Source organism: Pipistrellus hanaki, assembly GCF_964339955.1.
Source record: "Pipistrellus hanaki genome assembly, chromosome: 3".
Classification (NCBI taxonomy): domain Eukaryota; kingdom Metazoa; phylum Chordata; class Mammalia; order Chiroptera; family Vespertilionidae; genus Pipistrellus; species Pipistrellus hanaki.
Window position 1 is genome coordinate 185,220,791 of NC_140505.1, and position 11,885 is coordinate 185,232,675.

Consider the following 11,885-nt stretch of genomic DNA (forward strand, 5'->3'; position numbering starts at 1 on the left):
GATGAGTAATCTGCTGAGCCTGCAGTCCGGTCAGTAGGCCGTATTGGGATAGTGGAAATGTTCTGTATGTCCACTGCCACTGGCCTCTGGAGACCAGACGCTGGTGTCCTGGGTGAGCCAGTGACCAGTGGGGGAAGGGGAGGAGACCCCAAGGAACAAGGGCAGGTCCCAGCCTTAGCAACCAACCTTCCCAGGCACGTGTCCGCCCTCCGCGGGAGGATTGATTTGGAGGAAGGAGAGGGACAGGGTGCACGGGCTGGTGGTGGAGCAGGGGGAGAGTGGTTCACCCTGGAGAGGGCTTCTGGGCGTGGGCGTTGGCCTGAGCGTTCCGCCAGCCCAGACCCTGTGCCCAGGCACGTTGGGTATTCTGGTGGCATGGTTCCATGTCTTCCTCCAACACTACCTGGCTGGCCCAAGAACTGGTCCCCGTGCAGCTCTGCCTCTCCCTTCTGGGCCTAGGTTTCCTTTCCCCTCTGCGGCTGACAGCTGCGGCCGTGGTGAACAGGGTTTGCCAGGACTGGTCACCTGGAACAGACGGAGTCCTTGGCCAGGGATGGCCCCACGAGGCCACTCCCTCACTCGGGAATGCCCGGGGAGGCAGAATTCCTGGGGCCGGGGGGCCCTGGTACAGCAGACCTCCCTCAGCCAGGCCATTCATGATTATCCTAGGGCAGGACCCCAAAATCTGCAGTCCCACTGTCTCAGTTTCCATCTGTTTCATTCCCACTAGTCCTGTGTGGCTTAACCCCCCCCAAGCCTCTGTGTTCTCATCTACAAAATGGAGACATGACGTTCCTCCAGGGCTGGTCCCCTGACCCGGCTTCTGACTCCTCTCCAGCGTTCATACCTGCAATGCCTGGCGCACCGCAAGGTCTCCATAAGTGCCTGGAGAATGTGCCGGCTGTAGTGACCCCTGCATGTGGGCTTGACTTCTGGAGCCCTGCCTGGTGCGGGTGGAGGCAGGGCTGAATAATACGATGGTGAGAGGTGAAGAAAGACAGCATCAGTCTTGTGCATCTTGCCAGAACTCCAGACTCTGTGCTGTTCCTAGCCCCTCCTCTGCTCTTCTCTCCGTGGGGAGTCATGGACCCCTTAGTCCCCCAGACGAAGGGAGTATGGAAGTCACGGTCGCTGCCTTCGATCCCTGCGCCGCTGACTTCCCTGCTTAATCCTAAGAAAGGACTGGAAGCAGCAGCAGCAGCTCCCGCGGGGCAGGGCGGGGCCAGGAGGACTCTGGCAGCCCAGGGGCTTGGAAGGGGCGGCTCTAAGGATTAGACAGGCAGAAGCCAAGTGGACACTTGGCAGGGACACTGGCCTGGGCAAACGCTTGGACAATATTCTTTTTTTTTTTCTTTTTTTTTCTTCCTGGCACATGGGAGCATTATATAAATATTTGCTCTTGTTTTTATTTTGTAGAAATACATTTCATTTGAGGCTTGTATATAACCATAAACTTCTGTTTACAAGAAAATAACTCTTCAGCAAGAGGTTCAGGCTTGCTCTTGAGCTGGAGTTAGGGAGCCCAACACAAGGTTATGGAGACCCTAAGCATCCCTGCACGTCCGGTTGTAGAGGAGTCTTTATCTTAATAAAAGTGGTGACAGAATCCAGGGGGGGAAACTATTATGCCCAGACTTCGTGATCCCCAAGGACCACCAGGGAGCCGAGTCCGATGCAATAAACAAAAGAGCCTCTTCCATGCTAGCATGGGCTCTGTCCCACTCATGCCGACAGCATGGCGGCAGAGCCTTAGACAATATTCTTACTTGAGGGCCCTTCAGACCCTGGGAGAGGAGTCTGAGCCCTCCGCGGGGCTCCAGATACCCCAGGTTTCGCCTCAGGTTTGGATGAGTCACTGAGAAATGCCTGGGAAGGTGGTGGGTGCCATTTGGTGGTCAGGAGCCCTACAACTGGCCTAGTCCTCTAACAGCCCGCCAGGAGCCAGGCCTGGCGTGTGCAGTCGGGTCATCTGCATTCTGGCAGGAAACCCAAATGGAAGGAGAGAAACAGGCATTCTTAGAGCATCTATCAAGTGCCAGGCTCCATGCAGGTGTTCTGACACCTGGGCTCATCCTGATCGCCCACAGGACTACAAGGGAGGGGATGTTACCTTCCTTCATTTGAAGACAGGCTCAGAGAGGCGAAGTAACTTGCTTAAGGACACACAGCAGTAAGTGATAGCACTGGGATTCACACCAAATCCCTCTGACTTCCAGTAACACTGGAAGCCAATATTTCCTGAGAACGTACTGTATGCATAGGCCTGGTTACTAGTCCCTGGCATGGATTAACTAATCAGATTCTCAGAGTAACCCTATGAGACAGGGAGTGTTATACCTCCATTTTATTTGGAGGGGGAACTGAGGCATAGAGTGGTGGAATAACTTGCTAAGGTCAGAGACAGTGTTCAGACCTGACGTTGTAACCACTGGCCTACTCTGTGACTTGGGTGCTGCTGGGCATGGCGGAGTTGGCTGCCATGATGCACCTCACCTCAAAGTCAAGATGCCCTTTCAGACAGATGAACTCTTGGAGAGGTGGCGAGGGCCTGTTCGAAGTGCGTCGAGGGTGGGGGTTTGATGGGCACACCCCTGAGCACCCACCAGGGGGTGGACCTGCCCGCTGCCGGACACAGACCACAGGGCCCCTTCTCCCAGTCGGAGGCGTTGAGTGCCCAGGGCTGTCCCAGAGAGGACCCCAGCATCAGGCTCCTCAGGCCGGTGAGGAAGGGGGCCAGGAGTGAGCCCGCAGGGGGAGTGGCCACGAGTGGCCGTGAACTGCTGAACCACAGAGGCCGCCCGCCGCCTCAGGGCACTCCCAGGACTGAGCTAGGACCCTGGCCAGCGCAGGAGAGCTCAGGACCATGGATAGCACCCGTGACAGCTGTCCGGGTTGTCTGCACCGGAGGCTGCTGCCCGCCTGGCCAGCTCCAGGTCACAGCCTCCGCCTCCAGGGAGCATCTGTCTCCTCTCACCACAGTCCCCAATGGCCTCTGCTGAGCCCCACCCTGCATCGTACTGTGTCATGGGGTTTGGGCTCATCTGCTTCCCCCCTCACTCCATCAGTCTTCCAGGGGAGCCCAGGGGAGCAGTGCGAAGGGGGGAAGGAAGAAAAATCTACCCGGCTGGGACCCTCCCGGTGGGCACAGGAGGCGGCAGCCCAGGGTGGGCTGGTCCTGCTGCCATCCTGGGTCAGGGTCAGCATCAGGCTCCCTCCTCCATGATTGACTGGCCACCAGGAAGCACCCAGCCCATCCCCACCACCTTCACCCACTCAGATAGGAGACCCAGCCCCTGGGGCTGGGAGCAACTCACGGAATATGTGGGGGTCCTTCTCCGGAGGCTCCCAGGCAGCCGCTCCGTTCCCTGGAGCTCCGGCCTGGCTCCACCTGCTAAGCCCCTCGCTCTGCTCCTGTTGCTCTGAGACGGGACCGCACCTGCAGAGCCTTTGCCAGCTGCTCCTCCCCCGCCCCAGGCTCCCCGCGCTCCGCGCTCTGCTCTCTGCTGGGCTGGGGAGCAGCAATAGCAGCACGAGGAGCTGAAGCTCATGGAGCCTCGGTGTGTGTGTGGCACTTTATGCGATTATTTTGCTCCTCGGACCGATGGGAAAGGGAGGCGCAGGAACGGTTTCAGCCGACCCGAGGCGACACGGGGAAAGGCACTGGGACGCGTAGTCTGGTCCAGAGTGTGCGCCTGGAAGCAGCGGGGTGCTTCTGAGGAGGTGAGGGTGCAGTTCTGCCTCCAGGAGACGGACATCAGGGGTGATGGCACCGATTGTCTTCCCTCGTCACCAGTGGACACTTCACAGGACCCTGTCACCCACTTGGGTTGAACTTGGCATATGGAAGGGGCTCAGGATGGCTTCACCACTGGATTAAACCCCACTGTCGACCCCCCCGAATCGAGTCTGACCCTTATGGGTTGTGTGACCCTAAGCATCTTCCTGGCCTCAGTCTCCTCACCTGTGAAATGGGATGACAACGGGACCTGCTCCGTGGGGGGGATTCAGTGAGGTTGTGTGTAGGACCTGCTTAGGACAGCAGCTGGGTTGTGTCAGTGACTGAGCTTTATGGTTACACCTGGGATGGTTTCTCGGTGAAGCTTTGGCTCCATGGCCACCTGCGCTGGGGAGGGACACCGTCTCTGCTGTAAGGAGGGAACAGGCACTGGCTTGGGAGCATGACTTATGTTCATTCCTGACCATCTTAGTGTCACTGGGGAAAGGCTCATCAGCGCTCTGAGTCTCAGTTTCCCCGTCTGTAAAAGCAAAGCCCTCACAACGACCTTTAGCGTGGTTGGGACTTAGGGAGACCCTCGTTCCCAGTGCTTTTTATTCCACCTCCTGCTTCCGTGCCTCTCAGTCAAGAAATGTATTGAAGCCCTAACCGGTTTGGCTCAGTGGATAGAGCATCTGCCTGCGGACTTAAAGGTCCCAGGTTCAATTCCGGTCAAGGGCATGTACCTGGGTTGCGGGCACATCCCCAGTGGGCGGTGTGCAGGAGGCAGTTGGTCGATGTTTCTCTCTCATCGATGTTTCTAACTCTCTATTTCTCTCTGTAAAAAATTAATAAAATATATATTTTTAAAAAAAGAAATGTATTGAAGCCATAGCCAGTGTTGGTAAGTGGTTAGAGCATCAGCCTGCACACCCAAGGGTCTTGAGTTCAACTCCTGGTCAAGGGCACATACCTGGGTTGCGGGTTTGTTCCCTGCCCCAGTAGAGTGCATGCTGGAGGCAACCAATCGATGTGTCTCTCTCACATCATTGTTTCTCTCCTCTCTCTCTTCTCCTCCCAGCTGTTCCCTTCCATTTTCTCCAAAAATCAATGGAAAAACTACCCTCGGGTGAAGATTTAAAAACAAACTTATTTGAAGCACTTATCGAAACACATGAGTATAGATAACAAGGAGTCAGGCCAGGAAGATAAGAGTTTAAAAATACGGCCATGACGGGTGTGGCTCAGTTGGCTGAATGTCGTCCTGGGCACCACAAGGTCAGGGCACATGCCCAGGCTGCAGGTTCAGTCTCCGGTTGGGACATGTACAGGAGGCAACCGACTGGTGTTTCTGTTACACAACGATGCTTCTCTCTCTCTCTCACTCCCTCTCCCTTCCTCTCTCAAATCAATAAAAACGTATTTTAAAAAAGTACCGGCAGCTCTGAGTGAAGGTGTCCGGGAAAATGCAGTTTACGAGGCACTGACTTGCTCCGAGCTGACCTCTGCGCAGTTTGAGCTTCCTGGCAGCCGAGTGACAGGGAAACGTGCTCAGCCGTGATTCTCGGCAGCAGTGAGGCTGGGACCTTCTAAAGGGCCTCACTCTGAAGGCCCCGGAGCCAGAGGGAGATGGATCCCAGGCATTGGTGTCTGTCCTCGGGAGGGCACAGCTGGCCCGGTAACCAGAGCCTAAAAGCCAGGCTGGCAGGGGAGCTGGGCATTGTGACCTCAGTGGGTCCAAGTGCCCCTTGGGGAAGAGCAGGGTGTTCCCTTGCCTCCCTGAGTGTTCACTGCTGCCCCGGGATTTAGTCCTGGCCCCGTCCTGCCCTGCTCTCCACAGCTCCAGTTCACTCCAGCCAGGGCAGGGATTGGGGTGTGCCCGCAGAGGCAGGTCCCAAATAGGGGGACAGTCTGCTGGAGCCATCAGTCTCTGAACTCCTTAGGTGGGCCCTCCGGAGGCTTCTGCTGTGCTGACCTCAGTGTGCAGTTGCCTTTGACCCGGTCCTTGCCATGGCAGCAGCTCCCGCCTGCCTTTATTGGGCCTCACCCCACTGCCCCTCCACTCATTCTGCTGGCTGGTCTGCCTGCTCCGCTTCCCCAGAGCAGGGCTGGAGTCCACTGTGGACCCCGAAGACACCCTTCAAATGCTGCCACGGAGCAGCCCCTCCCCCCGCCTTCCCCAAGGCCAGTGGCGGCCAGCCCTGCCTCTGCCCTGGGACAGCCGACACTCAGCAGATGTCCCCTCTCCCCCTCAGTTGTCCTGCCTGCCTGCAGTCCGCTGTGCTAGCCACCTGTGGACAGGCTCCGGGAAGGGCAGGCGTTCAGATGGAACGAGATGGGACATCTTGGACCTGACACACAGGTACTGCCCAGCCAGGGGTGGGCGACTCGCTGTGACAAACATATGTGTGATGGAGAATGCTGGCCCTGGGGCGACGTGAGGAGTGTAAGGGGACTCTCTGTACCATGTTGGCAACTTTTCTGATAAACTACAAATACTCTAACAGAGAAAGTCTGCTTACATTGTAAAGAATACTCTTTGGAGGCCCTCCACAGCCATAACGAATTGATAAATTAGACTGTGTAAATAGAGAATGGTTATATTCATGAATCACTCATGAATAGGGTGATTCATTCAAAAGAACCATGGAATATTATGTAGGATTTAAAAGGAAATGGTAGCTTTATTTCTACGGGTCTGAAAACCTCTTTATTATTGATTGAGAAAAAAATTAGATTGGACTTAGTGTCCAGTATTTAAGAAAACTATTAAACCAAGAACAAAAAAATTGCATCTTAAAGCCAGCGATACACCTCTGATAGCGGAAATTATTTATGCCTGGAGACCAATCTAGTGTGAGGCACAGTAATGAGGGGAACTTTTACTTAACTTTATTCTTTAAATATGTTAGAATTAAATGTCATCCCTTGGGACCTGTGATTTTTTTTTTTTTTTTTTTCAGCGAAAAGGCATTCAAAAGACTAGTCACTATCCCACCAGAAAAGGTACAATAGGTAGAAAGAAAGAACGAACGAATGAACAAGAACCTCACCGTGGGCAGTGCAAAAGAGGGCCCCGGAGTCTGCAGTCTGCTCCCCTCTCCTTTGGGGCCCGTGAGCCCCCAGGGAGACTGCACTTCAGGGTTGAGCTTTTCCCAGGATGCATTTTGCTCCTGGAGCAGTGCAGCTGGTGCAGTTGGGGCAGGGCGGGGCCGGCGGGCTGCAGAGGCTGGATGTGGGAAGCACTGAGGGAGCAGAGGGAGGTCCTGAGCCAGGAGGGGCGTTCCTGTGATTCTGGGGGGGCAGGAGGTGATTGCAAGCAGGATCCCCAGCAAGTGGCCCGGGCTTTCCCAAACACGGCGGCGCAAAGGCCTGCTCAGGTCCGGCTCCTAGAAGGGCCTCAGGCTCCCCTGCCCCAGGAATGCAGACCCTGACCTGCTCTCCTCTCCCCGCAGGATGAAGATGAGACGCTACAAGCTCTTTCTCATGTTCTGTATGGCCGGCCTGTGCCTCATCTCCTTCTTGCACTTCTTTAAGACCCTGTCCTACGTCACCTTCCCCAGGGAACTGGCCTCCCTCAGCCCCAACCTCCTGTCCAGCTTCTTCTGGAACAATGCCCCCGTCACGCCCCAGGCCAGCCCGGAGCCGGGGAGCCCCGACCTGCTGCGCACCCCACTCTATTCCCGCTCGCCCCTGCTCCAGCCGCTGTCCCCGAGCAAGGCCGCCGAGGATCTCCACCGCATGGACTTGGTGCTCCCCGAGGACACCACCGAGTACTTCGTCCGCACCAAGGCGGGCGGCGTCTGCTTCAAACCGGGCACCAAGGTGCTGGAGAGGCCGCCGTCGGGGCGGCCGGAGGAGAAGACGGAGGGGGGCGACGGCTCCTCCGCCCGGGGCCCCGCCCGGCACCTGCTGAGCACCAGGGAGCGCGCGGGGGCCCGGGGCCCGCGGCGCAAGTGGGTGGAGTGCGTGTGCCTGCCGGGCTGGCACGGGCCCAGCTGCGGGGTGCCCACCGTGGTGCAGTACTCCAACCTGCCCACCAAGGAGCGCCTGGTGCCCCGGGAGGTGCCGCGGCGCGTCATCAACGCCATCAACATCAACCACGAGTTCGACCTGCTGGACGTGCGCTTCCACGAGCTGGGCGACGTGGTGGACGCCTTCCTGGTGTGCGAGTCCAACTTCACGGCCTACGGGGAGCCGCGGCCCCTCAAGTTCCGGGAGATGCTGACCAACGGCACGTTCGAGTACATCCGGCACAAGGTGCTGTACGTCTTCCTGGACCACTTCCCGCCGGGCGGCCGGCAGGACGGCTGGATCGCCGACGACTACCTGCGCACCTTCCTGACGCAGGACGGCGTGGCCCGGCTGCGCAACCTGCGGCCGGACGACGTGTTCATCATCGACGACGCGGACGAGATCCCCGCGCGCGACGGCGTGCTCTTCCTCAAGCTCTACGACGGCTGGACCGAGCCCTTCGCCTTCCACATGCGCAAGTCGCTGTACGGCTTCTTCTGGAAGCAGCCGGGCACGCTGGAGGTGGTGTCGGGCTGCACGGTGGACATGCTGCGCTCGGTGTACGGGCTGGACGGCATCCGCCTGCGCCGCCGCCAGTACTACACCATGCCCGCCTTCCGGCAGTACGAGAACCGCACGGGCCACATCCTGGTGCAGTGGTCGCTGGGCAGCCCCCTGCACTTCGCCGGCTGGCACTGCTCCTGGTGCTTCACCCCCGAGGGCATCCACTTCAAGCTCGTGTCCGCCCAGAACGGGGACTTCCCGCGCTGGGGCGACTACGAGGACAAGCGGGACCTCAACTACATCCGCAGCCTGATCCGCACCGGCGGCTGGTTCGACGGCACGCAGCAGGAGTACCCGCCCGCCGACCCCGGCGAGCACATGTACGCCCCCAAGTACCTGCTGCAGAACTACCACCGCTTCCGCTACCTGCTGGACAACCCCTACCAGGGCCCCCGGAGCACGGCGGAGGGCGGGCCGCGGGGCAGGGGCGGCGAGGGGAGGCCCCCCGCCAGGGCCAAGGCGGAGGCGGTGGAAGGCTAAGGGTGCGTGACGTTCGCGGCCAGGGGCAGGGCAGGGGTGCGGCCGCCCTCCTGTGGCCTTCCTGCCTCCCCCTGTCCTCGGGGGTTCGAGGAGAGCCGAGGAGAGGGGACCGGAAGCGGATGCGTGGGAGAACCTTCCCTGTCCACGCCCTTGTGGATCGGGGATCAGGCCCGTGACCTCAGAAACCCGCATTCCTCATGGTGAGAGGGGACCCTGACCCTTCCGCCCTCCGAGCGAGCTGTGCCAGGAGGTGCCGCGGACAGTGCATGATGGTAACTGGGAAGCAGGGGCGGGGGGTGAGGGGGCTGGAGGAGCTCCTGGTGGCCCTGGAGCTGAGCTGCTGGAGAGGCCAGCCTTTGGCCCTGCGGCGGGAAGGGCTTGCCAGGAGGCCCAGCTCTGTAAATAGTTGCATTGGGTGCAGGAGGAAGCGGGATTCCAGGAAAGGAGGGAACAGAAAACAGCGTCCAGCTGAGAGGTAGCCAGGGTCCTCGGCAGGGCTGGGCAGGAGCCGGGGACCTCCACCCGCCTCCCCTCAGGGCCCCAGATGCTCCTGAGCCGACATAGGGTGGGGCCCCGGAGTCCTCCCAGTTCTGAACCTGGTTGATGTTCCTTCTTACGTTTCTCTTTCTGTCCAGTGGGCTCCCACTTGGTCCTCTAAGGCCAGGGGTCCAGTTCTCAGGGTGGGATGGGACATCAGCCAGCCTAGAGCGTCAGACATGGGGGTGCCCCACACCCCTTTCTGCCGGAATCCTCGGCCCCAGCCCTCCATTGTCTCTGGTGGAGTAACCCTTGTCCCCTCTTGGTGTTGGCTAGGGGCCAGAAAGGAGCCCTGAGGCTGCCCTGGGCCCAGGAGCCACTGAGGCCAGTTCTGTGTCATCTCCCGCCTCTTAGTCTGCCCCACGGGGGCGGGAGGCGTATTCATTAAAGTAGGTTCTAAGCTGCTGTAATGAAGAGACCCCGAAATACAGTGCTTTAAGCAAGACAAGCTTGTGTCTAATTTAACTGTCCAGAGGGGGCTGGTTCGGATCAGTTGGGCAGCTCTGCTTTCCTCACACCCCCCTTCCAGTCCCGGACAGAGTGGTTCTCCACTTCCCGCCATCATGTGCGTCCGGGCCTGGGGGAAGCAGAGAAAAACACGGGCGTGCACACCCTTTCCTGTTAACGGCGCGAGCCGGGGGCGGCACAGCTACTGCTGGCCGCATCTCGCTGGTCAGCACTTAGTCACGTGGCCACCGTAGCTGCAAGGGAAGCTGGGCCTCCACGTCCCCGTCAGCTCGGCTCTCCTCTTAGAGGAAGGCGGGAGGGTGGCCACAGGGGCAGGGCACCTCTGGCGCAGGGGGGGAAAGAGTCATAAGATCCTCCTCTCACATCGGAGCCCCTGGAACAACCTGCTCCTGCCCCCTCACTGCCAGCCCAGGGCTGGGGTGCAGGGGGGGCCTGCAGTCATAGGGAGGACGAGACACCCCCTCTCCAAGGCCCCATTGGGTGCTCACAGTGACGCCAGGAGGCAGAGGCTGCCTGTGGGACGGTACATGTTGGTACGCGTGTGTGTATTTATGGGCATGGGTGCATGCTTGTGTGTACTTGTATGTGTCTGTGTCGGTGTGTCCCTGTACATAGATGCTTGTGTGTGGATACGGGAGCAGGGCCCAGGCGCTTCCCGGGATCTGGAGCCTGTGGCCACACCACCTGCAGCTCCCCAGAATGCCAGGCAGAAAGCCCGTGGGGAGCCTGGAAAACAAGGCTGAAGGGGATGCAGGGTCCGTCTGTCTGTCTGTCTTTCAGTCCAAGAGATGAGAATCCTCCTGACCTGAGCGCCCACTACCTCCAGCCACTCTTGGCCCCACCACATCTTTCCACTCTGCCCTCCAGCCCCCAGCAGGGCTTTCTCCGAGTGTCTCCTGACAGCCAGAGAGGGGGTGCCCCTTTGCCACACCTCTGTCTGGGGGAGTCCCGGTGTGGGCGTGGTCTGGGAGCAGCCCTTGGTGGGCAGGAATGCAGAGGCTGAGGGTCTCTATTTCCTCACTCCTCCCTCGGAGTTCCAGCAGCCGCCCTCTCTGATCCCGCGTGGGGCTGAGATGTGGCTCAGAGCCAGCAGCCTGCTCACCCCCGGACAGGCAGTGTCAGGGCTCCTGAGCCAGGCCTGAGTCCCAGCCCAGAAACCCCCTCCTCACCAGCTCCCTTACCCCACGCCCCTGGCCCGCCTGCGACTGCGAATGCTGCTTCCCAGGCGGCCTCCACTTCACCAGCTCGGACAGGGGGAGACGACGGAGCCAGGACAGCCAGCCCTGCCTTTCCGTAGACCCCGAGGGCTGTTTGTGGTCTCTGCCAGGTGGCGGCCTGGCCATGGGGTGGAGATGGCAGCTGTCAGAGGGGTGGGGCCGAAGCATGGGGTTGAAGAGTTTCGATTATATTATAGTCACATCATACACTGGGAATTTGGGGGGTCGGGGAGCCCTGGGCCACTCCCCCAATAGAAGGGAAACCGAACTGTGAATGTGAACACTGTGCACCACTGGCCCTGCCAGATAGCCTGCCCTGTGCCACCTGCCCGGTGACTGCAGGAGGCCCAGCCGCCCCCGGTCATGTCCGGTCCCAGGGATGGTGTGGGGAGCTTTGGGGCAAAGGTAACCATCGGGGTGGGGAGGCAGGACTTGCCCAAGCAGGGACAGGGCCCTGGGAAAGGTATAATTTAAGGACACCATTATTTCTTTTGTAAGGGAAAATCAATATGTACATTCTGAAATCATTTTCTCTGTAAATGGTTGGATTTCATTTCACCCTTAAAGGGATGTTTAAGATAATATTAATAATAAAAACATCTGCAAAGTCTGCAGCGTGTGCGTGTGTGGCTGGTGTGGGATGCTCTGGGCAGGGAGGGTGCAAGTGGGTGGGTGGCTCTGGTCTTGCTGAAGCCACTCTTGCTGTGGAGGGAGGGCTTCCCCAGGGCGGGTGCAGTTACCTCCACCAGCACCAGGGGGCAGCCTTCCCTCCCACCGATGGAGATACGCTGAGAAAGGGAAGGCTCTGGGCAGAAGGAAGGGGAAGCGGACCTGGGACTTCTGGGGGGTCTAGATGAAGACGTGGGTGCCTCTACCAAGAGGCAGCCATT

At 59.1% G+C, this 11,885-nt stretch overlaps 1 protein-coding gene across 1 annotated transcript in view; it reads left to right on the forward strand.

Annotated features, from left to right (window-relative positions):
• Window positions 1–11,605, forward strand: part of MGAT3 (beta-1,4-mannosyl-glycoprotein 4-beta-N-acetylglucosaminyltransferase) — a 28,763-nt gene extending 17,158 nt beyond the window's left edge. Inside the window, exon 2 of the mRNA XM_084880016.1 lies at window positions 7,171–11,605. Coding sequence (XP_084736142.1) covers window positions 7,172–8,773 — 1,602 coding nt within the window. The 5' untranslated portion in view covers window position 7,171 and the 3' untranslated portion in view covers window positions 8,774–11,605. The remainder of the gene's footprint in view (window positions 1–7,170) is intronic.
• Window positions 11,606–11,885: the final 280 nt, after the last annotated feature.